The sequence below is a fragment of the Nomia melanderi genome, chromosome 1 (genome assembly GCF_051020985.1).
Source record: "Nomia melanderi isolate GNS246 chromosome 1, iyNomMela1, whole genome shotgun sequence".
In the NCBI taxonomy this organism is placed as follows: Eukaryota; Metazoa; Arthropoda; class Insecta; order Hymenoptera; family Halictidae; genus Nomia; species Nomia melanderi.
This window is the reverse complement of record NC_134999.1, coordinates 36,744,295-36,772,238: the sequence shown is the minus strand read 5'-3', so window position 1 is coordinate 36,772,238 and position 27,944 is coordinate 36,744,295. Positions and strand designations below refer to the sequence as shown.

The 27,944-nt window shown below is 47.3% G+C and overlaps 1 protein-coding gene across 4 annotated transcripts in view; it reads left to right on the top strand.

The window, feature by feature from the left end:
• LOC116423879 (defective proboscis extension response 7) overlaps nt 1–27,944 on the top strand; it is a 233,502-nt gene that overhangs the window by 80,963 nt on the left and 124,595 nt on the right. For all 4 annotated transcript variants that reach the window (XM_076367717.1, XM_076367711.1, XM_076367707.1 and 1 more), the window contains one exon: nt 15,952–16,106. In XM_076367717.1, coding sequence (XP_076223832.1) covers nt 15,952–16,106 — 155 coding nt within the window. The remainder of the gene's footprint in view (nt 1–15,951; nt 16,107–27,944) is intronic.

The following is a 27,944-nucleotide window of genomic DNA, read 5'->3' as shown; positions in this document are numbered from 1 at the left end:
TTTCCAAAATCATTTCAAATATCCAATACTTTCAAGGTATTAATAACTGCGAAACAAACAAATCGAAACCAGTCATTTCGACTGTTACGGTATGGACCACAGTTGGTCTTCGAAATACGAAAATTCCATCTTACCGAAACGCCGACCTCCGTCCGCAAAGGTTTAATAAACAAATTCAGCGTCCCACGGATTACCTTCTCAACACTCGAGAAAACCCTCGTCCTCGAAGGGCCGAGCTCGCCGTCGTAACTTTAAACTGGGTCTCGCATGTATTCCGATGGCAATTGGTCTGCGGTCGGTCGGTCGGTCGGTCGGTCGGCGGGGTCGGAATGAAAATAAATGTGGCGGAATGACTTCGGTGAGGTTGTACCGGTCCGCGTGACATCGCCGCTCGATCCCATAAATGTCTCTGTCTGCGGAATTTCCTATGGGTCGTAGCTCAGTCACGTAGGGGCGTAATGTGTATCGTTTACGTGTCCCACGGTATTTGTTCTTCTATTTCTCGAACCGCTCCGTGCTATGTACCTTCGAGCCATTATCCGCGCGGCCTGACGCATACGTGTGGATCGTGCGCGGCGTACGATGCCCGGGAGACCGCGTTCATTTCCAGGGCCAGGCGGTGCCGGGCCGGCGCAGCGCGCGCAAACAATGCCTTTTAATCGGCCCTTTTAAATTGAATGTCCACTCCGGCGACGGCGACGCCACTTTGTTTCGGCGGACTTTTTGATTCGATGGAAAGCGTGGCCAAGCACCGTGTAAAACACGGTAGTTAGGCTCTAATGCGGCCTGGCCGCCGCAGGGAGCCGTTATTCAACGGGCGCGCGGCAACAAAGACAAACGCGGGCGAACGGCCCAGCGCGCGATTCCGAATGTTTAACTTCGGCTCGAAACGCTGTTCGGCGGATTTCATTTCGCAAAGTGAAACGCGCGGAAACCGGCGAGCCGCGTCCGCGCTTCGGAACGGTTTCGCGTTGTTTTTATTTATCATCGAAACGCTGCGAAAGGAATACTCGTTATAATTATTATCGCGCCGTTACGCGCGAGTTGCCGCGAACATTCGGAACGTTAAAACGAACGCTTCGTTTACAGGAATAACGCCGAATGGCACGCCGATAGAAATAGGTCAACGGAAGGATAAATGTATTTCGTTCGTCGCGATACCGTTCGCCTCGGGTCCTCCTGCGTGTCGAGTTACAATCGAACCAGGGAACCGTTCGCGAATCGGTTACCCTCGCCGCTCTCCGGGATACTTCAGTTCCGACCGGGCCGACATTATTAACCGCTAATTCCGCCGGCTGGAAATATATCGTCGGCAACTAGTTACCGCGCTAGTTCCGCGGTGGACCGGTCGGCGTGGCCGACGTAAATCGTTGATTAATTCGGCGGTCGTGCGCCGGGGAGCGCTGCTTATTCCAAGAGAAGAATAAAGGACTGGCAACCGTGTCCCTCCGTTTCTTTTTTCTTCCCTCTCCCTCCTCCTCCCCGCTCCGTCCGTGTTCCGGATCGAGCTACGTGTCCTGCGGGCCGAAAGTAAGTGAAAAGTAAAACGAGAAAGAGCGCCGAAGAAAAACGAGGACGCGGAAAGTACAAGGTTCGCCCAGGGCAATAATAATATCGGAAAGGTCGAGCTTATACTGCGGCGAGGTTTTACCGATAGTTCGAACGGGTCGTGGCGGGGGTCGAACTTTCCGGGCGAAGTTGCGAAGCTTTAAAGCGAAGGCTTTAACGGGGCTTCGCGCCTCCCGCAACTCTTCCGTCCGCGGCCGGAAGTCGTGTGGGGAAAGAGCAAAGAGCCGGTGAACGTCGCGCGGTGAAAAGGAGGGGGCGGAGGCGGGAGGAAAAAAAAGAATGCCGGGACTCGGGGAATGATAAGTACGAGAAGAATGCCCGGGGAAGTAAGTTTCCCTCGAGATACACTGACCCCGGCGTGCACGCGGCTGCGTTCAGAGTTCATTTTCGGCGGGGAGTGTCTACGTTCCCGCGGAACTTTTATTATCCGCGTATTTAACTTCTTGATCTGGCCGGAAGCTCCGAGTCGACGGTGTTAATGGCCGGATAGGGGAGGGTCGGAACTCTCCTCGACTTTGATGGCTTCGCCGCCGCTCGCTCGAGTTTTAACGGTCTATACTTGCTAAGTATTCGATACTTTATCGATCTGTCGGAACTGTTTGCTGGCGCACGGAATATCCTCTTCGACTGTTTTAGTTGAGGTAAGTCTTCGGAGCTTGTCCGATTTCTGGTGTTGCTTTTGTGGCAGCTCGCCGATCGGGTTTGTTGGGTTTACGTTCATGTTGCGAGGTTTATTAGCGCTTGCGCGGTTGTCGGGGGGAATAGAATTTGAGAGGTTTTCAGTGGAAGTTGGTCTGGTGTTGGGTTTATTATTTTTGTGTGGTTCGATCTACTGGGGGGTTGATGTTTGTGATGTTGGGTGGAAATTGGAGGGTTGAAAGGGGTACGTGTAATTATATGGATAAGGATTGAGGCGAGTTATGGAATAGTGTGTAAAATTGAATATCGAGCTGACGTGGGAGCTACTGGTGAACGTTTTTTAGGGAAGATTTCGTATTAACCCCTTGCACTCGAAAGTTTTTCGCTGGAAATATTCAACATGTTCCGACGAGATATAGACGACATTGAAACTAATTTAACGATAATTCACAGATAAGCAACAAAGCTATTTTATTTTAATATTTCAGACACCAATACAAAGTTTCATTTAAAATACTTAATTTGTATCGAATCAAGTGGTGACAGTCACCTGTCGAGTACAAAGGGTTAAACATGACTTATATCCGAATAAATAGAAATTCTCACACCGTGGGAGCGTCAAATTTATTCATTTGATGGAATCGCGATTCTAAATATCGACGGGAATTTACAGTTCGATTCAAAATTGCGGGCTGTATGCTGAAATACCGTAATGTGTCGCGCGCGCGACACTAAATAGCTATTGTTTCGCGTGGCAGACTTCTCCGCGGGTAGGATATTCATGCGCGTTTATTCTGTCCGTAGTAAGCCAGCCAACAGTATGCGCGTATTTAATAATTCATTCGGATTAATGCGAATTGCACTTGAATACACAGAGACCCCCTCCCCCTGCCGGTGGATTCATATTTGATTGCTATTTTAATTGGATTCGGCCGGATGAATTATATCACGGGTGACGGTATTTCGTTGGAATTTCGACGCCAACAATTTTTCCAAAGCCCCGACATCTATTATTCGGAAAGCTCGTATTTATAGCATTATAATATTCGCGCGCGTCAAAAATATTCACAGCGTCAACATGTTAGAATGTCAGTAATTCCTTTATTGGAATCTTTTTCATCCTGTGCGCCGCGCGATCGAAGCTCGTTCGACGTTCGGCTCTCGAAAAGAGACGATATAAAATTCAATATTAAAGAAACAGTTACCTCCTTTGTAGAAAATAGTTCTATCGCATTCTTACGTGATACATTGCTCGCAGAATTCTGTTATTAATCGAAAAACTCGGATCCACTCGAACGTGTTCCGCGAAATCTGTCAGGGGAAAGGAACAAAGTTCTTCGCGCGTCAACTCCCGGGGAATCGCTGAAATCGGGATGAAGGAGGACGCAGACGAATGAAACCGAGTTCCGAAAGTTTCGCGTTGCCCGGGGATTATTTTCGAGCAATGATCGTATAAATTCGACGGACACCGAGATCGCGAGGGAGCCGAGGGATCGCGCTCCGCTATACAATTCCTTTCAACGGGCCGGGCGAACACTTCGATCACGTCGAAGCGTAATGGTCAGTAAATAACAAATGACCCTGTCGAGCCTGGAGGAGCAGTCATCATCCTTCATCGAAGTAATAGCTCGAGATGCTGGAAGTTTTGTAAGCGGGCCAACGAACGCGCGCGCCGCGCTCCCTTTTCTCTCGTTTTCCCCGTGCCAGGGGAAACTTTTAGCCGCGGCCGATTCCACGCCGAACCTTCTCTTCTAATTTCCCCAATGATAAATCGGTAATAAGCTCGTTCGATGGCTCCAACTTTTCTTCCCCGCCCCTGTCATTGGAATCGTAACTTCGTGACTTCTTTCCCGCCGCGGGAGAACGTAAAAGAAACCCCGGCGTAACTTCGGCCACGTACTTCGCCGCGAATTCGCCGCGAAGAGTTCTGAAGAATCACCGAAATTCCCTGTGTAAATTTCGTCGATCATTCTCTGGCAGTTTCCCCGGGGAATTTCCGGGAAACTCTTAATTGTATTTGTAAGGAACCGCTGAATCTACTGTATAAATCTTATCGATCGCTCGGGACTTTCCCAAGAAGATCTTCGTTTCTTTCGATACTTGCATGGAGTTACCGAATCGTCGCTGCGAATTTCATCGATGATTCTCTTGGAGGGTTCCTCGGGAGACCCTAATTTTCCAAGGAGACTCATAACCTATCGTAAAATTATCTCCGCGAATTTGATCGCCTATTCCCGGGGGAGTTTCGCTGGAAAATCGTAGTTTTCCGCGGGAAACTTCCAAGATACCGGCAAATTATCTCCCGAAATTTGAGCTATTATTCCTCGAGAATTTTCCCGGGGAATCGTGTTGTCATCGGGTGGCGAGCGGGTCGGGGCACGATTAATGCGTTCAGCGGGAACCGAAAAACGGAGCCGACGAGCGCGTAAAATCGCCCCCCTGGCTGTCCTTCATTCCGAACCAACGAAGAAGAATGACGCTTCGGACGGCGGGAATATGGCGCCGCGGCGTCGCTCGATGACGCCTTCTCTCCCCGTGCAATAAGTTTTGTAATCCCGACGGTTACGTAAGTTTCTGAGTGGCAATTTCCTCGACTCGAGTCGGGTCAAGCCCGATTCCTCCTCGGTCCCGGCGTCGGCGGCGACGCGCGTCGCGCGGCACCGACCTTACTCGTTCGTTCCCAACCCCTCCTGATGAAGAACAAATACCGGGACAATAGTGAGCAGCGCGCTGCCCCTGACAAACGGTGTCAATGTTTTACAGTGTACACAGAGTTTGTCAAAATGCCAAGCTGCCGCTCGGCGACGCAGCAAACGAACCGACGTACGACCCAGAACCGATCGATCGCGCCGCGTTCGGGAGGTGTATCGGATCCAAGGATGAAACGCTATATTCAGGGCTCGCGAATGGAGACATTCTCCACGCCCGAGTGAATTTTCTTGCTTGATAAAAAATCTGCTCCACGCCGGGCCACGTTTCCCATTGAACGCTACACCTGCCGCATCAGTTGCGAAAACTGAGTCGAGGAAACGTTCCATTGAGATTAGAAAGTAGTATTCTCATCGGAGCCAATTAGTATGTCAATGATATAATTCTAATTATGTCAGTTTCAGTGAAAATTTATATTACCTTCCAAGTTAATTCCATTGTGCTACAAATATTCTGAATGTTCCTTTACTCGCGTTATTAATAGACTTAGAGACGTTTCTACACTATTGTATTGGTTCTAGGAAACTAGGTTATTGAGAATTGTAGCTTCAACACTAGAGTATCATTCATTCGCAAAGTTCGAGGAATGAAAGTCAACTTAAACTGCTACTAAATAAGGTTCGTTATCTGTTAACACTAGAACTACCGAGCATTTCATACGATTAATATGTAATCTCTATAGAAATTGTAAGAATAGATTATTTTCAGTTTCTTCAGACATTCGTTATAGTATTCAAATGAAACTATTTATTTTCAGAAACCAGTCATTATGACTGGAATTTGATTGGAGTATACACGTCATCTTAAAACTCTTAATGGTAACTTTTTCAACGATGGATTATTTATTTTTTGAGACAAACACGTAATTCTTCTTCGTTTCGCTTTAGTTTTTCGTTAGGATATATTTTAAGTGCATTTGGCCTGCATTTAACGAGTATACACATCATTATTTGATTTTATTGCGCGCACAATGAGAGATTTTTCAAACGAGGTTCCAAATTTAACTGGTTAACACTAGGTTTACGGGCATTTATTGTACAGTTTATCCTATTGTTCTTGGGGAAGTTGATGTTCGTTCATTTAGATTTTGGAAACTGTAGATGTAGAAATAGACAATCAGGATTCATATTCGTGTAATTGGATCAACGAAAACCGATTGAAACGTTTACCAAATAATGTTTAGAAAATTCAATCTGCGTCAAATTGACGCGTTCCGTAACCTAGTGTTAAAAAGATGTTCGACGCGTATAAATATCGTAACACCCCAACTAAAATACAATTTACTGATTCGCCGTGTAGCTGCTATAAATATCACTTTAAAATTCCCGAACACGGGTGCTCGACCGAGAGTTCACTTGAGCCTGACTAGTCCGGGTTCACGGTTCCACGAATGATCGATGGAGAGCTATTTCAGACTCACCGTTCGCCGGTGGCGAACGTCAACCCCTTTGGCACCTTTCAATCACTTTCGTCTGCTCTTCGGAAACGTAGCATTGAACCCCACGCGTTTGGGTAGCTGCGCCGACATTCCGATCCCAAAGTTCATCCTGGTCCCCCCAGCCTTGGCGTACTTACGAAACGTTTTGAAGATCCTCACGAGACCCGGACGTCCGTGAATTTAACCGCTGACTTCGCCCCGAGATACCGGCATCCCTCGGTGCACACTAATGGGCTTCGGAAAGTTTAATCTGTACTTGGGACACCGTGTGCATTAGCAGCGCGTCCGTATCATAAACTGGGCTACTCTTACGTGGCAACTTTGATCATCGACACCGGTTCACCGGGTATGGTGTACCTTTCTTATGGAGAACGGACGCTCTCAGTGATCAAAGAACTCGCGTGAGTCGCAGTCCAGCAGAGTTTTATTGGAATTACACGACTACGCCGATGGGAAAGGGTTCGATTACTGGAGAGTTAGATAATTTAGGCATTTTAATCATCTGCTCTGGAAAGACGTGTTACGCAAGTCGTGATATTTTTGAAAATTACCAACGACATGTATTCGTCGATAGTCTTATTGGATTGCTATTAGATTGTTCTGAAATCTACCACTTCGTATAAATTATTGGTACACGACAAATATGTACACATCTGTATACAATAGAAGACAAAATTCTTCGCTAGAGATCCTGTCGAGTTTCTCAATTCGCTGCAAGCGCAAGTGGTTAACCCGTTGCGCTCGTGTAATATTTCTCGTTAAGATATTCATTATTTTTTGATGAAGAATTGATGTACTTTATAATACGAAGAATAATCTTGCTTAAAGTAGGGGAAGTATTTCATTTAAATGACATGCACGTGTAATATAAAATGTAATATGGAATTTCCTATCTTATAATCTTTCTGCATTGAATTAAGCGGCGATTGAGGATAGTCCGAGTGCAAAGAGTTAAAGCTATGTATATACTGGTTAAACAGTTCCCTGTTTGAAAATGATTCTACGACGTGGAACGTCCCAAAAACTCCGGGAATATTCTTTAATCTCCCCGCTGATTAAACGATTGTTCAAATTCAGAACGACCTGGAATTCCATTAATTTCCAGCCAACGTACTCGGCAAACGAATAAAATTCTGGGAGATCCGCCGGACAATTGTAATCCGGCGATACGTGTGCGCCAAGCGAAACAACGAGAATGTTTCATTTGGCGAATTGAATTCCCGTGTTTACGGAATGAAAAGTTGCCGACCAGTTCCTTATCTCTTCGTTATCCTAATTGTAAGGTCTTTATCAAGATAATGAATTCGCCCATCTCCGGCACGAAGAACAATTTCTCTCGGACATTCCGGCGGATGCATGGCCGTGGCAAGAGATCAGCGAGATTGCGCCGCGAAAGTTTCACGGTGCCCCGGAGGCGCGATTATTTCGAGCGCAGTTTTCGGAAAGAAATTCGCGCTCCCCCTATCCGAGACGCCCGGGCGTGCCCGAGCAATTAACGCGAAGCTGCACTTTGTTAGCGAGTAATTAACGCCGAGCAATTACCCAGGGCGAGAGACAATCGTCGTGATTAATGTACACTCCGGTTTTCCGGTTCCTTTCGATTCTTAGACCGTCATTGTTCCGCGGAAGTTCCCTATCGAGAAACTAGTTCCTTTGGCTCGCCGGGGAACAAGTTCCTCGGCTGATCCCTTCCGCACGCCGGATTCTCAAATATTCCAAATAGTTGCGCATACGTCTCCGCGAAACGTGCAACGTCCCTCGAACTTTCCCACCGAGGGGGACTACTTAGATTCGAGATTTAATAACTTCGTAAACTACTTCCGCGGTGTCGCATAAAATTCGAGTACACGGCTAAAAGCTTCTTCCCCACTTTTTTAAAAAACCAACACCGACGAACGAGCCGGAAGTTTATAAAAATTAATACACCCAGCACCTTCGGGGAGTTTAATAAAAACAGTCCTCCGTTTTATTCAATCTCAATGGAAGCCTCCGTAGCCTGTCACCTTCGCGACAGTGAAAACTACGCTAACGAGTGGCTCGCGCGGAAGCAGCTGGAAGATTCAAAATCCTATAATCAAATCGCGAGCGCGTTATAGCTGAAAGCTTGCCGCGCGCCGGCCTCCGCCATTAAACAGCACGGCCGAGTAAACAAGAATTCTCGCCGAAAGTATTGCGGAATAAAATGGAACGCGATTAATTCCTGTTAACGCGCTCGCCCCGGTGTCCAACAAATTCGCCGGCGAGCGCGAAACGCCCGATCTATTTATCACCGTGCTCGCGGCGGCGCGCGAGCATCGTCGGCCGACTCTCTTCTGTTCCATTTCCCCGGCGAGCGCGCGACGCTGTTTCCGTTTTTTTAATATGTATGCAAATAATTCCATCAGGGATCGGGTTAACAATTTTCATCGACCACTTTCCGCCCGGGGACGGGCGGCTGCTTGATTTATGGCCGACGGTGCGCGCGTCATTTTTCGTAGACGAGTCTTCCGTCGTTGCGCGGATGGTCCGCGCTGATGAAATTGCCGAACGCCGGAACGGTTTCGCGGCGCGGCGAACTCCGCTGCCGCTCGAATCTGTTTACCGTCTCTATTTACGGGGTCGGGGAGCCGTGCAAACCATCCTGCTAATAGAATACGCCCATATCCCGTCGGAGCGGCGAGGGTTTCGGGACCAGTAACGAGCAGCAAGCTCTCCCAGTTATCGCGATTCCCCAGTCCCGCAACTTTCCCGGGCCGGATCCGCAATCTGGCTGCCCCCGCCTCGAAACTGCTGAGTTATTTAACAGTTCCCCGGGCCCCGGTTATTGAAAGGATACTCCAAGTGCGGCCGGCACGCGCCGCGTCCTCGGCAAACAATACGCGCTGCGGTGTAAACTCCGCTGTCCGACAACAATCGCGCACAACGCCGGCCGAGGACGGTTTCCGAGAGCCCGGGCTCGCGATCCGGGGTTCGTTCTAACATTGTTTTGATTTTGATTAGAGGGCAGTCGGCTTTGATCGATTGTCCGGCAGCAACAGCTCTGTTCTGGCTCCCGTCGAACGCCGCGCGGTACTTCGGGCTCGGTTATACCGAGGAGTGGATGATCCGCCGAAATATACGCTTCGAAACTTCTGCTCGTTGTGTGTTTAATCGCTGATCTCCGCTTGATGGTTTCAGTTCGAACTTTCTAGCGTTGGAAATTAAGGGTGTTTGACTGCATGCGGGAACTGTTCGTTGAAATTGTGCGTTTAAGTCGATGGTCCTCTGCGTCTATGCTGAGGACCGTTTAGGGAAATTTCCTGTTTAAGTGTGAGAAGTTAAAGCTAGGTGGAGTTTAATCAGTATTATATTTAGATACTAGTTTTGAATGATTGGAAGTACTTCGAGGTGATTTACTGCTGGAAAGTACTGTAATTTGGACAATAGGAGGGAAATTCATACTGACTCAATACTTGTTAATTGTGAATATTACAACAATAAGTGATAGAAATGAAATTATTTTAAAGAGTTCTAAGGCATCGTACCCAGAACTGAAAGTTTTATGTTGCTTATATGACATTTCTCCGTGAAAAATAAATTTGACTATGAACATTGTGTTTTGTGTCGCGTATTCCTTTGTAAGGATAAGAAGGAAAAGTTATTGTTCATTACCACAATGTTCATGTTAATGCGTTGTGTAGTTATTGAAACTACTGGAAATTTTCATTCTACATCATTTCTTTCGTGAATTTTAATTATTTTCCATTATGAAGCCCCGTCATCGGTGACCACCGTCAACACGTTAACGTAAGTTTCCATTATCTATAGTACAGTTTGACTAGAATTACACTCGAAAGGAAAACAGACGCGAGCGCCGCGAGCGACGGGATTGTTGAATATTTCAAGCAACCAATTAGAATCCCCTGTTTTCCGGCAAACAGGATTTTCCAGCGCGCCGCTAATTCTAATTAGAAAAACGCTGCAGCGTGCATCCCCGGCGAAGAGTAATCCCGCGGTGAATGAATAAAACCCGGCCAACATTTAATCACTACAGCTCCATTGCCTTTAATCATTGATTGAAATACAATCAATTAGCGAACGCCGATCCGCAACCGGAGCCAGAAACCGATCGCGATTACTCGAATAATTTTAATCGGTCCGCTCGCCCGCGTTCCGCGTTCGACTGGTTTCCCGCGAAAGAATCCGGGCATTCCGAGAACCGAGGTTCGCGAATAATTCATTTCGGCGATCGGGGAGTCGCGTGAAAACGGGAACGTCGAGATCCCGCGCGTGGCGGGGCTAAAAGGACTCCGTAGGGCCGGCAATACCGTAAATAGCCGATCCACCGAGGTGAATTCCGCCGAATGAAACGGCCCGAAAGGGGCAGGGAGCGCGGCGGAATCCTTCGGAGCGAATTCAATGCCGAAAATCGACGATACGATCCACTCAGGAAAGAATCGACGTCGTAGTTCCGCTAGCCAACTACTCGGCGCAGCGCCGGAATGGAAACTCCGGGAACTGCTCGGCGAAACTCCGTGAAACAAGAAGAGGATATAACAATGGGGACGTTTCGTAAGCGGCAACCGTTCCGATCGCACTTACAGCCAGCCGACGCGAGTGGACGACGCTAAAACACCGGGGAACCGTTTCTTTATTAAGAGAATCGCGCAACGATACAATCTCCCGAAAAAAAATCCCGGCGATTCGAGCTCGTTCACGGTAATCGGCCGCGTTGCGCCGATGCATCGGGAGATATTGAAATTAAAATGCTTGCTCGATCGATAGATCACGGAATTTCGAACGCGTTTCATGCGGACGAACCGCCGTGAATGGTCCGCGGGTATTTGCGCGCCCCGTCGGCCGCGTTTTAGAAAGGTATTTGAATTTCGGCTTTCAATGGGATAATACAGTGCGTGTATTTGTATTTATTCGACTGCGAAATTCTATCTCTTTTAACCCCTTGATTCCTTTCTCAACTCTGATCGATACGGCTACGTTGTCATTAATGATTTATTGGACAAGAGAGAAATTCTAATCATGTTATGCCTATGTTTCCTTTTAAGTATAATTGTTGATTACAGGGGAATATTTACTTTGAATTCGAATGAACTGAGTAATATTTTTTGGATCATGTCGAAAATATTCACCATGAAATCTCTCTATTATTCTATTTCTAAACTTAGTCCGATTCAATATTTCAGCGTGGTTTAGTGAACACTGTTTCGAATATATTTATTCTCTCGACGGACAGCTGCTCTGGTATAAAAATTCTCAATACCCATGAAACTCTCAATTTCCTCTATCTTATTGGACAAAGAGAGAAATTCTAAGCATGTTATGCCTATGTTTCCTTTTAAGTATAATTGTTGATTACAGGGGAATATTTACTTTGAATTCGAATGAACTGAGTAATATTTGTTGAATCATGTCGAAAATCTTCACCATGAAATCTCTCTATTATTCTATTTCTAAACTTAGTCCGATTCAATATTTCAGCGTGGTTTAGTGAACACTGTTTCGAATATATTTATTCTTTCGACGAACAGCTGCTCTAGTATAAAAATTCTCAATACCCATGAAACTCTTAATTTCCTCTATCTCCACGATTCATCTCCGACCTCTGGAACCCGAATTTTTCTAGTTCCATCCATCTTCCGCCTTCACTAACCACACCATAGTCGCAATTTCTATTACCGGTGGCCGCAGAAGCCTAACAGCCAGAACACCCGAGCCTGATTCTGTCCAAGGGTTCAATTACGATCTGTTATCTGCGTGATGCATTCCGTTGAAATTATATCCCGCGTGTAAATCAGACCGACCACGGATCCCCGGGTCCCGCCTCGCGTGTCAGCGCGGAATACGTTACGCCATTATTTCACCCCCGCCCTATTTTTGCTTCCCATTCGAGCACTTCCGCTTTACCAACTTTCTTTTCCACCGTTGCGCCGCGGCACGCGGGACTTTCCCGCTGTTCTTTTGATTATTCGAGGGTTCCTTTTATTTCTCCCCCGCCGCGGGAATTCACGGGGCAGGGGTAAACGACGGGGGCGAGGGGGGGTGGGGGAGGCAGAGCCGGCTCTCGGAGAAGGTATCGCTGGCCGTGCTTTCGGCCAACTTGGAATCTAAGGGGCAGATCAAATAACTGAACGTACGTGCCGCGACTCGAAGGTACGAAATTTGGAGAATCACCAAAAGCGGAAGGGATTGCGGCCGGCCCGGAGGAACGTTTGTTTAAAATAGTTCTTGTTAGAGCTGCCGGCTCGACGTGTTTGCGCCGGTTTAGAAAGTGTACGGCTTCGTTCTTCTGCGGAGGAGAACTCGTAGAGAGCATCTGGATGCTAGCTGTTACTTCCTGCAACTATTTTGTTTGGGTATGGGTTACTGATCAGTGTGCTGATTATGTATTGAAATTGCTAGGAATTTCTAGTGTGTCTCTAATTAATACGGTAATTATCGTAATGCGGTATTGTTGTATTAACATGTTAATTGGCTGTTCTTGAATCTTGTACGGTTTATTTCTCAACTGCGAGTGGTGCGACTAGTTTGATGTTCACCTTTGCCGTACAATGACGAGTGAGACTCGTGATGAAGATTAGATTGATTAGACTAATTTAACAACAATCGATGTTACTCATTACCCACGGATCAAAACAAACTATTTTGCTATTATCATTGTATTATCTTCAAATGAAATTTCCACTTGAAGTAGAATGAATTTTGTTGCATTTCTTCCAAATTGTCGATAGTAGAGTGGTACATGAGCTTAGTAGCAAGAGTAAATAGTACGCCAAGGGGTTAATGATTGATTGAAAAGAAGTTTGCTGTACAATAGAATAATTGATAGAATAATATTGAATTATTCACAAGAATCGAGTAATATTTACGCTAATTAAATTCTGTTTAAAGCCTTCGCTACTAGCTTGTCACATTATTATAAGGCAACGAGTTAATATCTTCCTTTCCCGGGAATCAATTGATAACGATTAGAAATTCCCGTCGAAATTCACGGCTGAATAATCAAAGCGGCGGCAATGAATTAACAGCGATTTAGCCAGCGTCGGGAATCGGGTACTTTACTGATCCCTGAATAATACGCATTAACAAGTGTTTATCGCTAGGGAACGCGGAAGTCGCAGAAAATGCGCCGGGATTTCCGCGCGGCCGAAGTCGTATTTAAATCGACTTTGTATCGTTGGTACATGTGCCGCGGCGGCAGATACCGCGGCCGTAAATTCGAATTTGAATAAATTTGAATAAATGTACCGTGAGGAGCGCGTAAAGAATATTTTTTCGTATCGCTTCCGAGCGGGATCCGCCGTCTCCATTCCGGAAGCTCGCGTTTGACGGGGCGGCGATTCTCCGTCGGCCAGGCAACGCCCGTGAAACCTTGAACCTGCTTATATATATATCGGATAGAACGTCCGACCCTGGGCGAACATCAAATTTCCCCTTTCCCGAAAATTCTCTGGACACGTTTGAACCTTATCCGTCAAGCTACGACGTATCGACAATCCCGAGGTGGTTTCCGGCGAGAGAAGTTCGATCAACGCCTACCTTTTCTGCCGATTTTCGCCGCCACACCCTGGAATTCCTCTTTTAAATAAACGTTTCATCGTCGAGATCTATTTTCCTCTCCGTCTGCTCCTCGCGAGGCGCTTTCAAATATTACGAACCCACTCATCGGCTGCGCTAAATCCTCTTTAATCAAAGAACCGACGAGCAGAGCCTTCGCCAAGCTAATTTTGATTTCTGCGAATTATTAATCACTCCATTATACTCTTTTCACTCTGCGTTCGTCTCGTTTTAATGAAACGGAAAGTGCGGGTAACACTGATCACGGTGATCGACGATTCGTTCGATGAGTGGAATGAAAGTTCGGTTTTAAGTATCGAGGAACAGGTGTATTATCCGCGCGCGATCGACAGTCAACGCGTTAATTATGTCATGTAATTGGCTGCTAATTTTTCTGACACGTTCCGTTGCCACGTATCGACACCGCTTGAATATCTCCGACGATTGCCAACGATTTCGCATGTACCGCGTAACAATTTCAATTGCTGGCCCGCTGAAATCCCATTTTCCCGGCGCGTACAATGGGAAATTTTATCGAACGCCGGTCTGTTTCACTCTTCCGTCGTTTCTGCGCGCCAGCCAGCTCCTCTACCCCTCGGCCATCCCGCGATCGGCTTCCACGAAGCCCGTCACCGTTTTCCCGTCGTTTCCACCCCCTCTCGCGGGATCATGTTAATGCCGACTCTCATCTCCGCGATCGGCGAAATCCTGGTTAATGGCAAATCGAGTGATTCATATAAATTCGCCATTGTCGCGGGAGAATCGTCTCACCGTCGTCGACGGCCGCTTCTCTTACAACTTCCGCTCGAACCTGGTTGCACCGAGGAACACTGAAACTCTATTCTGAAAATCGAGCCAGCAGAAAGATAGTTCAAAGCAAAAGTCAATTTTCTTGTATGAGAAACGTTCTACTCTAAAAAATAAGTATCTAGTTTCCGTGGATGGGATTCTCGATTATAAAAGAAATTCTCTTTCTGCAGTCAACGCGATACATTTTAACTGTGACGTTTCTAAACGGTTCATTTACCTAACCTGCAACCCAAAAATCTAACGAGAGTTCCACAAAGCCGAAAATTCCCAAACGACCGTTTGAAGTCTCAACCGCTCTCCGAGGCGCACAGACCAATAAATCATATTTCAAGTCTCGCCTACAAAAGGAGAGGAAGTTCCATCGAAACTTCGTCGATTCACCGTTCCGATGAACCAGCCCGACGAATCTGCAGCTTGAAACCGCGAACTTTCGCCGGGGAATTCGTCGCGCGACGGAAAATCGCCGATTTTCCCCCGGCGGGGCGTGCCCCGGCCCACGGTTTTCGGGAGTGAAGGTCAATGGGTGTTCAAGGGGTAGAAAACAACGGTTGGAACAGCGCGCGGAGGAGCGGCGCGTTCCCCGAATTATTAGTTCGCCAACTATTTGCATTAACGGGTGGATCAAAGGAGGGGGCGGGTGTTCCCGGGGCCCGACTAACACGGTATTCCACGAACGTTAACCGTGATTGTGCCGCGACGACCATGCATAATGGCGGCGACGCATTACTATTGCGCGGGGAAGTTCTCCCTTAATCAAGTACTTATTAGAATTACCTGTGTCTACGGCGCGCGCCCGGAACCGGCAACTTCCAGTCCACTCGAGCCGGAACTTTTGATGTTGCCGAGCGAGCGAGCGAGCGAGCTGGCGGGCGCCTAACCTCGTTTGAACGTAAAGCCCGAAGAGTTTCCATATTCATCCAACTCGCAGTGACTTCGAGGGAACCCCGCCGTTCTGTTCCTGTAATTCCTTGTTAAAGGAGAACGGATTTCCCCGTCAACAATAGACTTTCCCTCGCAACCTTTTGTCGTTTACCTTTTCATCGCGGAATTTTGCAATTTATTAGACCCCCGGCAAGCACAATGCGCCGTCACAGTGAGCCGACACTTTGATTCGATCTTGTTCTGGTAACGGGTTGATTATCATCGCGTTGCGAGCAGGATCGAGGGGCTGATTCAACGGAATAATGATCGGGAAGTTCGTATTAGAGTGAAACCTATTGTGCTCTTGTTAATGAAGATTCCCTGAATTTTTCCAGGCGGTTCCAGTCTGTCGAGCGTGGTATTGGGAAGCAAGGCGACCAGTCCTTTGAACAAGACATCATTCGACGATATCTCTCCACGGAATGTCACCGCCATCATCGGACAAACGGCGGAATTGAGCTGCTACGTGAAACATCCTGGGGATAGAGTGGTGAGTGAATATTCACGAGTTTCTTTATTCCTCGAAGAGTATCCTTCGATCGATGCGAGTGAATATTTCGGGATTTTCAGAGTAGAGAATTGAATAGCTTATCGTACGTCGATTGTACGAATGAATGTTAAGTAGTAACGAACATTGCTAAAGTACCATACATATTGCATTGTTCAATCATCTACTATTAATCAAGCACCAAAACGGCGAATCGTTAACCGACGTTACGTAGCATTCAAAATGAATCATTCAGAGATAAGTTACATACAACAGGTACATAAACCGACGGAGATAGGTGTATGCATGTAAAAATCCTATCGGTTCGCAGGATTAGCTCCACTATCAATAAAACAGCATATACCACATTAAACATACATAATTAAACACACCATTCTGATCTTGCGTGGTCCCCAAAGCCGCCCCATTCGCTGGCGAACGCAGAGCCAATCGAGCTCCCGTTGGGCAATTTTCAATCGAGCCTAATATCGTTAATGCCATTGTCGAGGGGAATCAAAACACCCGCGAAATCATAGTAAACCAGCCACGGTATGAATAATCTCTCGATCGAACGGGCCACGGGCTTATTATTATTCTTCCGGAATTGTGTATCGCCGGATTATCCCCGGGTAATTCCGTTCCCGGCGAAAAGTATTTGTCCGGGACCGGACCGCATTAACGAGGCGCGGAATAAATGATTCCCGCAACGCGCGGAATGATATTCGCCGGTTACCGGCGATGCGTCGCGTTAAAAGCGGCGCGGCCGGCGAAATAATCGCATAGTTATGCGCGGATCGGCATTAGCATACGCATAAACCGTATCAATATGCATAATGGCTAGTTTTCGGCGGCGCCGCCGGGGGATCGGTCGGCCGGCTGCCGCGCGTAATGTTTACTTACCGCCGCGTTCCGCCATATTGTCGGGGACGACGCGCGCTCCCTCCTCGAGCCCGCGTCCGCGGGACGGTTCCACGGGATCCGTGGGTACGCCGGAAATATTAATGGAACGCGAATTACCGGATATGAAGAGAACAGGTGGACAGAGTATCGAGTTGAGAGTAATTAATTTTTCATTCACGGAACGGCCAGCCACTCCGTGGAAGCGGCTTATAGCGGAGAACGGTCGGTCGGGTCCGTTCGTCCGATAAATTGATGACGCGACTCGGCCATGGATGATCGGGGGATTGTTCACGTTTCGATAAATTTCACTGTCTCGACGAAAATAATCGGCGCCGTCGTTTCTCCGCGGCGGGAACGAAACGGATTTTCCAGAAGATTCCGTCGATCGTCACGGCGATCGCGTGTACGGTCGCCGGCACGGTTTATGCAAATCTGCTTCACCCTATCGGCCATTAATTATTTCTCGGCTATTAAAAGTGCCGTTTAAAGTCGCATGAATTCGTCGGGGTGCCTGACGCGCGGATGATTAACGCGTCCATACATAATAATATGAAAATGGACGGTGCGTCCGGTTATGCATTAATTATTTTTGAAAGTAATTAATTAACTTCTCCTCCGCGGATTATTGGATATCAATCTTTCGCTTCCGTCGGCGGCGCGAAATTATCTAGAAGGATTCCGCGTGTATCGAGTATTTTTATCGAAAAATCGAAAGACCCGCGATACAGGAGAAATCTGCGATTTATTATTCGCTGCTCCATCGCGGCCGCTTGCGGGAGCTTTAAAACGAAAGTTTCATGTGGTAATAATCCCCTTTACTGCCGTGCACGGGCTAATGTAGAAACAAAGGGTGGCTAAGTCGCGGAACAGGCATTAAAAACAAGAAATATCATTAGGAAACTTACGAGACGATCATAGGCAAACCGAAACAGACGCGAGGCGCATAAAACCGCTTGCTCCCCTCGAATATGTCACCAACTTCGAGAATTATCCGACAGACTAATGCCTCGTAAAAAGAACTTCATTCCTATAAAAACCACATACCCGAAACTTTCGAAATCAGAGTCCACCCCGACACGCCCGACTATCATCAAACTCTCCGACCCCTTTCCCGCAGCACCTGGCGGAATCATAAATACTCAGAGTCGGATCTCCTTAATCCCAGCAAGTGATCTAAAGAAGCTCCATGCAGCTTCTAACAATGAAACTTAGCAACCCGTGGGATCGATATCAGCGCCGGGGATCGAGTAGTCCCGCCAGAGCGTCGAATCGATGGACAGTCTCGCGAGACACGATCCGGAACGGTGTCACGTGTCCGTGTAGCCTACTTTAACGCGTCAGTGGCCGAGCAACAGCAAGAAGGTCTGTCCTTAAATCTGTCCTGCGATCCCTGTCGTTTCACCCTCGGGTTGGCTAGGATCCGTCGCGCTGGTGTGACCCGTCGGTGCGCGGATACCGTCGACCCGTGTGTCTTCTGAGAGAGCTGCCTTTAATTGCCGGGACGAAGGAGCCAGCGCGCCCCTGGATAGCCAGGGTTCGCTCCAGGGTGACTGCACCCCCGACCGCCGTCAAATGAACCGATCAAGCATACGGCGCGCGGTTACACAGGGTACCCAGACTACAGCTAACCCTCGCCGGGCCGAGTACATAGGCGCGGGACGAAGGAACACGCGGCGCATCGCGCACAAACGCGCCGGCGAATATGTGGACTCACGGAAACACGAGCGGCCGCCAGCGCGGACAGCTGACAAAGATCAAAGGATAAATGTTGGGCGTACACCCGGCCCCCGGAAATGGATTGGCTCGATTTTCACCGTTTCGGAATTGTTTGTCCATTGAGTATCTGTCAGCGAGAAGCCGGTTGACATTAACTGCCTTTCTCTTTGATATATGTTTCAATCGAGCGGCCGCGACTCGGGCCGAGCCACCCGAGGCGCGATTGAAGCCGCGATCGCTGATGGTGTAGAATTTAATCAGCGCGAGTGTGCCCTGTTTATTTTTCAGACGTCTCTCGCGAGGAGACGCGTCGCTCCGTTAACGCGCGCTGCCCGGGGCCTGCTCCCTCGAGGGTTCCTCGGCTTTTAACTCTTCGACGCGGACGTTACTCTTTTTCGGCGCGAGTCGCGCGATCGCGGAACTGTGCACGCGTCGCTGGGAACTGCGGGAGGATTCTCGGGGATTCCGGTTCATCTGAGTGCCCCGCGATTGAAATGTTTGGAAGAATGTCGGCGAGGACTCGCCGGTCGGAGGGTCGGCGGGATTGCGAGAAGCGGATTGCGAGGATTAGATAAGACTTCTGTAATTGGAGTGCATTAGGAGAATGAAATTACTACGGTTTCGTTTAACTTGGGATTGGCTTCATATTTGTTACCATCGTCGGTGATAGTTTTCTTCGTGCAATGTTCTGGTAATTAGATGACTCGTGAGTATTGGATTTTCTGTTCACATTCTTTAGTTCAATGCTGAACAATGTTACGTCTTCAATCTTTTATATCTCAGCTTCCTTTGCTCTAAAGCTGCATTCAAGAATACATTGGGAAAGTAATTATCCAATTTGAACGTTACAACAGATCGCGCGTCAGTCACAGGGAAGGATTTCCAAGGGATTCGGATGGGAATGGGACCGCGATGCAATTTTCAGGATTCCTCGTTCCCCGTTGCTTCGTTTTATCTCCTCGCTAGGCATCGGGCGCGCGAAGTGTTCGCAACGCCGCGAATGGCGCAGAAGAATCCATTCGTCTGTTATTAGGGGAATGCATTAGCCTGAATAATGCAGGAGGTTTGATGCGCTGACGTATGGCCTTTTTAAAATTCCGCTGGAAACTGTTGCGCTGCACTAGATCACCGTTCCTTCGGCCTACCCACCCACGCCCGGCCCTGTGCACGACCGAAGAAAAATAGGCGAGCAGTCGCATCCCGTGTGCAGCGGCACGTGCATCACCGAGACTGATTGTGCCCGTGGCGATCTGTTTAATCGAGGCCTTCCCATCGCGTGTACCCGCCGGAAATAGTTTGAAACGGCTTAGGCTTAAGCGTGTCCCCTGGACATCGGCGAATCGAATTCTACATACACGCGGCGAGTATTACCATTCAATTGTCCCATTCAGTTTCTGCCGCACGTCTAATTAATCCTTTGATCTCACCCGACGTCAATTAAACCTGTCGTTCCCACAATGGCGGAATCTTCGCCTACAGTACCATTCGTACAAAGGTATTTCAGATTCCTTCGTCGAGGAGCATGTCGAAATTTTGAAACGCCGCGGGATTTCGATCTGAAGTAGATAGGATTGTTTTGTGTCAACCCAGAAATTTCTTTTCAAACAGGGAACATGTAATTCCATTGATATCCATGAATTTTCGATATTATGGAAATTAAAATCCCAGAACGATACATTTGCGGCTGCAGTGTAAATGACGGCACACCTTTTACATTCCCGATGTACTTTTATACAAGCAACTACTTCCCGCGCCTCATTAACCCGTTTCACAGTCTCCTTCGCGAGTGCACAAAGCTGTTTCATCGTTAATAATTCGCTAACAGGAACGATACGTATTTAATATTCCGTAGAAGAATCGAATAACTCGCATTTATATAACTCCCTCTAAATACTTCATCACGCCAGCACATTACCAATCAAGTATTGCAACGAGTAAAATTAACCCTCCATCCTTAACACTAGAACTACCGTACCAGTCAAACTGACTGGTTTCGAATTTTTTGTTTAGCAATTATTGATATCTTCGAAGCATTGAATATTCGAAATGATCTTCAAAATAAATAGTTTCATTTCAGTACTATAATGAATATCCAAAGAAACTGAAAATAATCTATTGTTACAATTTTCATAGGAATTGCATATTAATCGTTTTAAATGCTCGGCAGTTCTAGCGTTAAACCTTCATCAACACCCTTCTCTCAACTTCACATTCAATACCCTCATAAAACCTAAACAAACGAATGAAAGTCCACATCCTAATCGTCGTACCTCTGAAAACCATGTCAGTCCAGAACAAAGCCCGATCGATCGCAATCGGCAACGTTAGAAAGTCCAATACAAAGTTCAAAGGCAACAAAAGCCGGCGTAGAACGACGATGAACAGAAGCGTTCCGACGAACGACAAAATTTGCCGGATCGATCGGCGCGTCGTTCGGAGAATGGAAAAAAAATTCGTGTATCCGGATCGTGTCCGCGGACAAAAACCGTGGAACGGCGGCAATATTCGAGTCGGCGCGGCTTGGCGCGCGCGGCGTTCGCCCGGTAACTCCGATAATTGATTTAGCGGCGGAACAGGAACGTAATACATATAACCGGTCCATGGCAGCGCGGCGGCGCGCGGGGTCGAGGAGGATCCGTTTAAACTTAGTTTAATTAAACCGTGGATTTATTGGGCGCGCCGGTTGATACGTACACAGGAAGACGAGTCCGCGCGCACGCGTGCACGCCGGGCGACAGGCCCGGGCCGCGGGTACCTACGCGACGCTCGGTTACCGCTAGGAACGGGTACACGTGTTCCTGCGGTGGTGTGCGATACACGTGTCTCCGGGGCCTACCGGATGCTGGAATCTTCCAGACGTCTGCCACGTGGAACGGACAACGTCCGGCCACGATGGGGACGCGTGATGTGTAATATGAATATAATAAGGAGGATGGGTTTCAACTGGGTCCGAGGTGTGCTTGATCTGGGCGGATGTTGTGTGAGATAAATAGCTGACGGGTAAAATAAAATCGTTGAAGATATTATGGTGTTACTATGTTATAGATAATGGAAAGGTGGATCTTGAGTAATCGAGAGCTAGGAATAAAGATATGTACTTAAAGGCTTGTTCTACTTATTTTCTTGTTTTCTGGTTTTTCTTTTGCCTGTTCTTTTCCTTCCTCTGGTTTTGCATCTACTTTTGCTTTCTCTTCTGTTTTTGCGTCGTTTCTTTCCTCTTCTTCTTCAAGAACTCTTCCCTTAACCAGTTAAAGTGGAATTTAGATTGAAATCTCTCATTCTGCGCGCAATAGAATCAAATAATGAAGTGTATACTCGTTAAATGCAGGCCAAATGCACTTAAAATACATCCCAACGAAAAACTAAAGCGAAATGGAGAAGAATTATATATTTGTCTCAAGAAATAAATAATCCATCGTTGAAAAAGTTACCATTAAGAGTTTAATGACGCGTATACTCATCAAACACGGTTAACTCGTTAATTACCGATACCGTCAGAAGTTAGCTGCTTCGTCCTACCTATACTCACGAATTCATAATAAATGAAGCTATACATTTAGTCTATAAAGTTTCGGTTGTAAACCGTGCAAGTTATAGATGCCAAAGAAACTCTGTTAGCCAAGTAGCATACATCGCCGGTTTGCCACCGTGGTATTGACACGGTAATAGAGAGCGAGAGGTTCGGTACATTGTAGCTAATGGTGCCCACAAATAGAATCTTCCGGGCGCTTGTCACGTTGAAGGGGCGCAGCCGAGTATCAATAGAGACACGACGCGATACGTAATATAAATATAATGGCAGGTAGATGGGCCGGTGATCCAGGAAACGTCCGAGAAAAGAGTCCATTCCGCGCGAGACCCCCGCGGCGATAACGAGAGGCAAGATCGGCGTGCAAGACTGAATCCCCTTGTCAAGAGTGCCGAATGGGGGCTGAACATCCGAGGAATTAGACGGGATGCATATTCAGCCAGGTGAATCGTAGTTTAATGAAGGACAGACGGGTCCCGCTAGTTCCCCGGAAATGGTAAATTGGCGTAGACGAGGGCGCGGCTAATTGGGTTGAAGCGCAACGACCGGTTGTTTTGTGTCAGCTGTTCCGGTCTCGAGTGCCACCCTCCCGCGTCGCGTCGCGTCTCGTTTTCTTCGCGCTCGTTTCGCCGATTGCTCGTCACGTGTCGGGGCTCGACGGAACGGATGACACGCTCGAACGTTTCCGCGATGCTTTTTCCGCCGGGCGTCGTCGTCCCCGTGATCCGGCCCGCCGATTCGAATTCAAGGGAACCTGGCGTCTACTCCGAATGTTTGCCCAACGGGGCGGAGCTCCGTCGGAGCGTGCCTAATTACCGGCAACTAATTACAGAGGTGCGGCAAATATTGGTGTGACGACCGATGAAGTTCGTCGGGGAGCGAAAGAAGTGGATTGATAGGTGGATAGATCGAGATAGTTGATTTACAGGTGGAGCGAGAACTTGATGGACGGCTGGGAAATAAATGGCTCGATGGGAAGATGAATAAACGTAGAGAGAAATAAGTCGATTGATAGATAAGTCGAGAGACAAATAGAGGAGCGGAGAGATAAATTGGAATCGAAGTAGACAGATGAAGAATCAGAGGGAAGTAGGTGAATCACCAGGCGAACGCGTAGACAATAAATGAATAAATAGGCGCATAGAAATGAACGGATCAAGCCAATGGATGAATAGATGTAGAAGCGGATAGACAGATAAGGACGGGGAGCTATACGAGTAGGAGAGGTTGGAACACAATATGCTCCGCGTTTCGGAGACGCAACGCTCGCGAGAGATATCTTATTAGCGCGATGGTTACGTTCATTAAAGTTCGACGAACAATTAGTCGCGCGCTGTCTGTCGCACAAAGCGGGTCTCGACGGGGAACGGCGCGGAGCAGCGAGACGCGCAGCTGACGGCGGCTCCCTTTGTCTCGGAACAGTCTCGCGAGCAGTCTGCTCGTCAATAAGCCAAAGATTCATCGGCGTTATATCACCGTTGATTTTCGTCCCCGCGTCGAAGCAATTAAACGCTTACGCCGGCCGCGAACGATCTCTTCCGGCGGTGCCGCGCGCGCGAGGCCAGGAATCTCGAACGCTTTTTTCCCTTGCCCGATCCCACCGGATATTTTCACTTAGCGTGGCTCGCGGCGAGTAATTAAAGGAAAGAGGGTAAAAGGAAGGGACGGAGTCTCGTGGAAAAGCCACGAATATGCTCGACCGAGTCTGCAATCCAACCGAGAAGACTCCTCTTCCGTCGTTGCTCCTCCTTTCCGTCCCCCCTTTTTCCCCCTCTCTCGCTCTTCTTTTTATTTGGTTTCCACGGACCACCTGCAACCCGTGTGCCGGAGGTTGCCGCTAATGAACAAAGAAAATGCAAGTCAGCTCGACGGAGAGTGAATGGACGAGGTAAGGAACGAGTGCTTGCGGCTTTCAGTTTCCAGCTGATGCTATCTCTGGACAGGCTGCTTTGTCACAGTCCCTCGGAGCGCGGCAAAAAGGACAGCGGATCGTTTCGCTCTCCTAATTACCCGTTACACCTACCTCGAGTCATTAATCAGAGATTAATGATCGATCGCCTTGCAACCGTACTTTCGCGTTACAAAACACTGCTTTAGCCTCGTTCCACCGGGAGAGTATCGCGCTCGCGGAATCAATTCAGAGTAAACATTATTCCGCTTCGCATTTCCTCGGTCTACGCAAAAGTCTATTAACACGGTGATCGTTACTGGGTAATTGAAACTGGAATATCACTGAAATACCATCGGGAATATTTTCAATCGATTTCGAAGGCAACCCTTCGAGGATGATCGAACTATCGACAAGTCTCACGTCTACAATATAGACTCGCAAACTGATAATTGGATTATTCAAATAAACAAAGACTAAGTAATTCCCTTTCTAGAATTCAAGACTTCCATCTATCACTAGCTTCCTCCACTATAAGTTCTCGATTCGGAAAATCCTCGTCCTCAAAGGGTTGATCCTCAACTTGAAAATACACCGTCCCATAGCACATGGGAATATCATTGAATTCTACGAGAAACAAGTAGAAAAATATCGTACTCGCCACTATCTTGACAAAACAATGGATACATACAATCAATTAACCCCTTGATGAAGATTTCTAGACTAATTTCACAATCAATGTTGTTCATTATCCACGGATCAAAGCACAAAACTATTTCGCTATAATCAATGTATCATCTTCGAATGAAATCTCCGCTCGAAGTAGAACGGAAAACTTCGCTACTTCTAAATTGCCGATAGTAAAATGTTACGCGAGCTCAGTAGCGAAAATAAATAGTACGTCAAGGGGTTAAAGGTATCCAGCACGACTGCAGAGGGCACGGACCGCGGATTAATCGCCGGCGAATTTAGAAAATTGTTTCCCCCGGCGAATAAGCCGGTCGCGTAGGAGGGTAAGTCCGATTTAATCTCGTAATCGACGCGTCGCCGGTCGCCCGGGGGCGAATTGAAACAATTTCTCGGCGGAAAAACGGAGAAATGCAATCGTCAGCGAGCCAGTCGGTGGACAGCAGCAGCAGGGAGGACGCTCTGCCGTCCTAATCCCCGTCTCGGGACAAGTGTTTGTGAACGGGGCCGGTTCCTGGTGGATTTCTGGCCGTGGCCGTCTTTCGATTACGAACCTCTGTCCCGGCGTTTGCACAGGCGACCGAGATGCCGGGCTGTGTGTCCATTACCGGGGGCCGAGCCACACCCACTCGAGCGCCGTTGATTTCCAATACCTTATATTTGCGGAGCTCGCGGGCCAACGAATCGCGGCCACCGTCGACGGCGATGCCTCCGCGTCCCGCTCGCGTCTAATACGGCGGACGGACAAAGAAACGGCCGACCGAAGCAAACAATAACAGTGGAACGACAGGGGATGACGAGGCGCAATCGAGAAGAAGGCTTTTATCCTCTATCCGGGGGATTAAAGAAGCACGGGCCTGTCCCCGGAACGATTGCTCTCAATTAGCTTTATCTGTATTTACGCCCGGGAGAGGGTGAAACGGACACGGGGTCACCGGGCTGTTTGATTCTGCGAGAAAGCTGCAGCTTTATCAGCTCCTGCAGGGGTCTCCTTTCGATTATTACCGGCCGGGATTGGAGTGTCCCTTTTCGGGAGTGTGTAAAGGGTACTGGGATTGTTCTTTGATGCGTTGACGCTGAGAGCACTGGACAGGTCGGAATGAGTCATTCTTGATTTCGACGGATTGTAATTATTGAAAGGTAACAGAGGTTTCTTGGGGAAGTTGAAGAAATTGATTTTGTAATAGGCGAATTGGGTTGTAAGTCGATAGATGCGCTCTTCAAGTTTGTATAGAAGAATTTTAAAGGGTTTGTTCAACTGCTCGGTAGTTTTAGTGTTAAATTGATGCGTGAAGTTGTGTATACTTTTGTCTTGATTGTTTCGGGTTATTTTTGGCCTAGTGTTTGTTGGTTAGTGGAAGTGGTTTAGACGAAGTGTGGTTAATTTGGTTCTCAGTGGGGAAGTTGAAAGGATTTAAAAATGAAAGGAAACGTTGCCTTGTATATAGTTACTGGATTATTCGACCGTTAAGTGATAATGTTTCTTATCGTGCATCTTGCAGGCGATTATCGGCGAAGCATAAAAAGATACGCGATATTAATTATCGTTCCGATTGCATCACGGCGATCACGGAATGCTTGAAACGTTCTACCGTACAGATACATTGACGTACCGCCGCGCCGGCAGGATTATACCGAGAGCTATTAACATCGAATATCGATATCAGATATCTCTCCATTGACGTCGATAAATGCTCTAGGAGTCGCGATATTATTGTCAATAGGCATTGCATAAATCCTAACCTGTACGTACTTTCACGAGGACTGCCTTGATAATGGAATCTAACGAAATCCATTGAATTAATTAATATCGAACTTCGATTCGAGCTACGAAATCGCTGAGCGGCGATTTTTATCGGGGACGATGTACGTCGAATTCGAGACGTATCGAATTCAAGAGATCGAAGACGTATTAACATCTGCCTTGATACAATATTCTACAAAAGTGTTCTTGACCATTCAGTCGACATTAATATTCCACATTAGAAAGGGATGCAGAAGCAATTCTGAAACTAGATTGCATATTAATTTATTTGAAGCACGCGCATTGTAAAGTGAGAATGCTGAAATATTTCTGGACAGAACAATAATGCAGAATTTCATCGCAGGATATTTTAATGAAATTTTCTAATACAATCAGATCGAATTCAAGAGATCGAAGATCGACGTATTAACATCTGCTTTGATACAACAATATTCTAAAAGATTTTTCTTAATCATTCAGTCGACATTAATATTCCAAATTAGAAAGAGATGCAGAAGCAATTCTGAAACTAGACTGCATATTAATTTATTTGAAGCACGAACATTGTAAAATGAGAATGTCGAAATATTTCTGTATAGAATAATAATGCAGAATGCCACGAATTTCATCGCAGGACATTTTAACGAAACTGTCTGATATAATTAGACCTGTTTACGACAGCAGACGGAAGAACGAGGAATAGAAGTAATCCTCACGAGCGGCGCGCAACAAGAATCGCCGGAGTGACACACGGGCTACAGACGATCAGCTGAATTCCACATCCGTCGGCAGCCGAATTGGCTTTATTGCCGTTTGCACCCGCTCGTGGACCCTCTGAATGCGACGTGGCTCCTGCGGTCACCAACCAGGGGACGCGAGACGAACGAGTGAACGAACGGACCGGTGAAACACGAAGTTACGCACGAAGTCGGTCCACGGGCAGAGATTGGATCATAAAGATAAGGAAACTCGGTGGCTTCATTGAAATCTGACGTGCAACAAATTGCTGCGGCGATTGGCGCACGTGTGGCCGTAAATATTGAGACACTCTTTCCACGAGAAGAGCATAGGGTACTCCGCGAAAGATATTTGCGCCGAGAAGCCAAGCGGTGAACGCTAAAACTACCGAGCACTTGAATTGACTTTTTAAAATTTCGCTATAGAAACCCCAAGAGTGCATCTGTTCAGACTTTAATTGATTTACAATCCAATTTGCGCAGTGCTGAATGAATTTCTTTTATAATTTCTCAGAGAAACATTTGTTACCTTTCTGATAATTGCAAAAGAAAGTCATCAGGCATAGGTCATTTGACCCCTCTGGTAGTTTTAGTGTTAAATATATATAGTAAAAATCGAGAAAATGAATGTGTTGGCTTC